The sequence below is a fragment of the Salvelinus sp. IW2-2015 genome, unplaced genomic scaffold, assembly GCF_002910315.2.
Source record: "Salvelinus sp. IW2-2015 unplaced genomic scaffold, ASM291031v2 Un_scaffold4377, whole genome shotgun sequence".
NCBI lineage: Eukaryota > Metazoa > Chordata > Actinopteri > Salmoniformes > Salmonidae > Salvelinus > Salvelinus sp. IW2-2015.
Window position 1 is genome coordinate 15,583 of NW_019945647.1, and position 1,492 is coordinate 17,074.

At 48.3% G+C, this 1,492-nt stretch overlaps 1 protein-coding gene across 1 annotated transcript in view; it reads left to right on the forward strand.

The window, feature by feature from the left end:
- The window catches only part of LOC112077201 (protein Shroom2-like), a gene marked incomplete at its 5' end in the record, with an annotated part of 2,323 nt that extends 1,581 nt beyond the window's left edge, over window positions 1-742 (forward strand). Inside the window, one exon of the mRNA XM_024143765.2 lies at window positions 116-742. Coding sequence (XP_023999533.2) covers window positions 116-388 — 273 coding nt within the window. The remainder of the gene's footprint in view (window positions 1-115) is intronic.
- Between the last annotated feature and the right edge of the window lie 750 nt (window positions 743-1,492).

Sequence of the window (1,492 nt, forward strand, 5' to 3'; positions counted from 1 at the left end):
ACAGATACATGTTATCTCCCCTCCCAGCTCTACTTCATTAACAGATACATGTTATCTCCCCTCCCAGCTCTACTTCATTAACAGATACATGTTATGCCCACCCTCCCTTCCACAGAGAACCCTGACAGACAAGAGGAAGCTGTTGATCCAGCAGCATGAGGATGCCAAGGAGCTGAAGGAGAACCTGGACCGCCGGGAGAGAGTGGTCTACAACATCCTGGCCTCCTACCTCCCAGAGGAGAGCCTGACCGACTACCAACACTTTGTCAAGATGAAGTCTGCCCTCATTATTGAGCAGCGCAAACTAGAGGACAAGATTAAACTGGGAGAGGAGCAGCTCAAGTGTCTAATGGACAGCCTGCCGCTAGAGCAGMGGATGAGCCTGTAACCCCTGACCCCTGGATCAGAGAATGGCCCTGTGAGGGCGACACTGGGATCCAAACGCACATGACTTCTCAAACTGTGTATAATGGACCTGACCACTCTGGCCTCACTGCAGTGGAACCCCATGGCCACTAAGGGGCAGCAGAGATTAGCAGAGAGGAGCAGCAGTACCCCACTAGATGGCAGCAAAGAGCAGAGCTCCAGACTGGAGGGGTTGTAATGTTTAGCTGTATCTCAACACTGATCTGAGTCTAATGGAGCCCTACCAGAACACATGGCAGATCATATATATACACAAAAAAAAGTTAAATAAAGGTTAAATAAATAAACAAATTAAAATAAACGCAACATGAAACAATTTCAATGATTTTACTGAGTTACAATTCATATAAGGAAATCAGTCAATTGAAATAAATTCATTACATCAGAATCTATGGATTTCACATGACTGGGCATGGGCACAGCCAAGGTTGGGCATGGGAGGGCATAGGCCCACCCACTGGGGAGCCAGGCCTWGCCAATCATAATTAGTTTTCCCCCACAAAAGGGCTTTATTACAGGCAGAAATACTCTTCAGTTTCATCTGCTGTCTGGGTGGCTGGTCTCAGACAATCYCRCAGGTGAAAAAGCCGGATGTGKAGGTCCTAAACTGGTATGGTTATACGTGGTCTGCGGTTGTGAGGCCGGTTGGACGCACTGCAGCATAGTAGAGAAATGAACATTAAATTATCTGGCAACAGCTCTGGTGGACATTCCTGCAGTCAGCATAACAATTGCACGCTCCAGCGGTCACAGTTGACAGCCCAGCTCTAAGAGCAAAGTAGTTCTTAGGGTGAGGGCGAATTACAAAAAAACTAAAGCCGACCAGGTTAGGTATTAGAGGGGGAAATTTGGATCCATAGGGATGCAGAGCTCCGAGACAGGGTTGTGTCGAGGCACAGATCTGGGGAAGGGTACCAAACATTCTGCAGCATTGAAGGTCCCCAAGACACAGTGCATCCATCATTCTTAAATGGAAGTTTGGAACCACCAAGACTCTTCCTAGAGCTGGCTTGCCCGGCCAAACTGAGCAATCGGGGAGAGGGACCTTGGTCAGGGAGGTGACAAG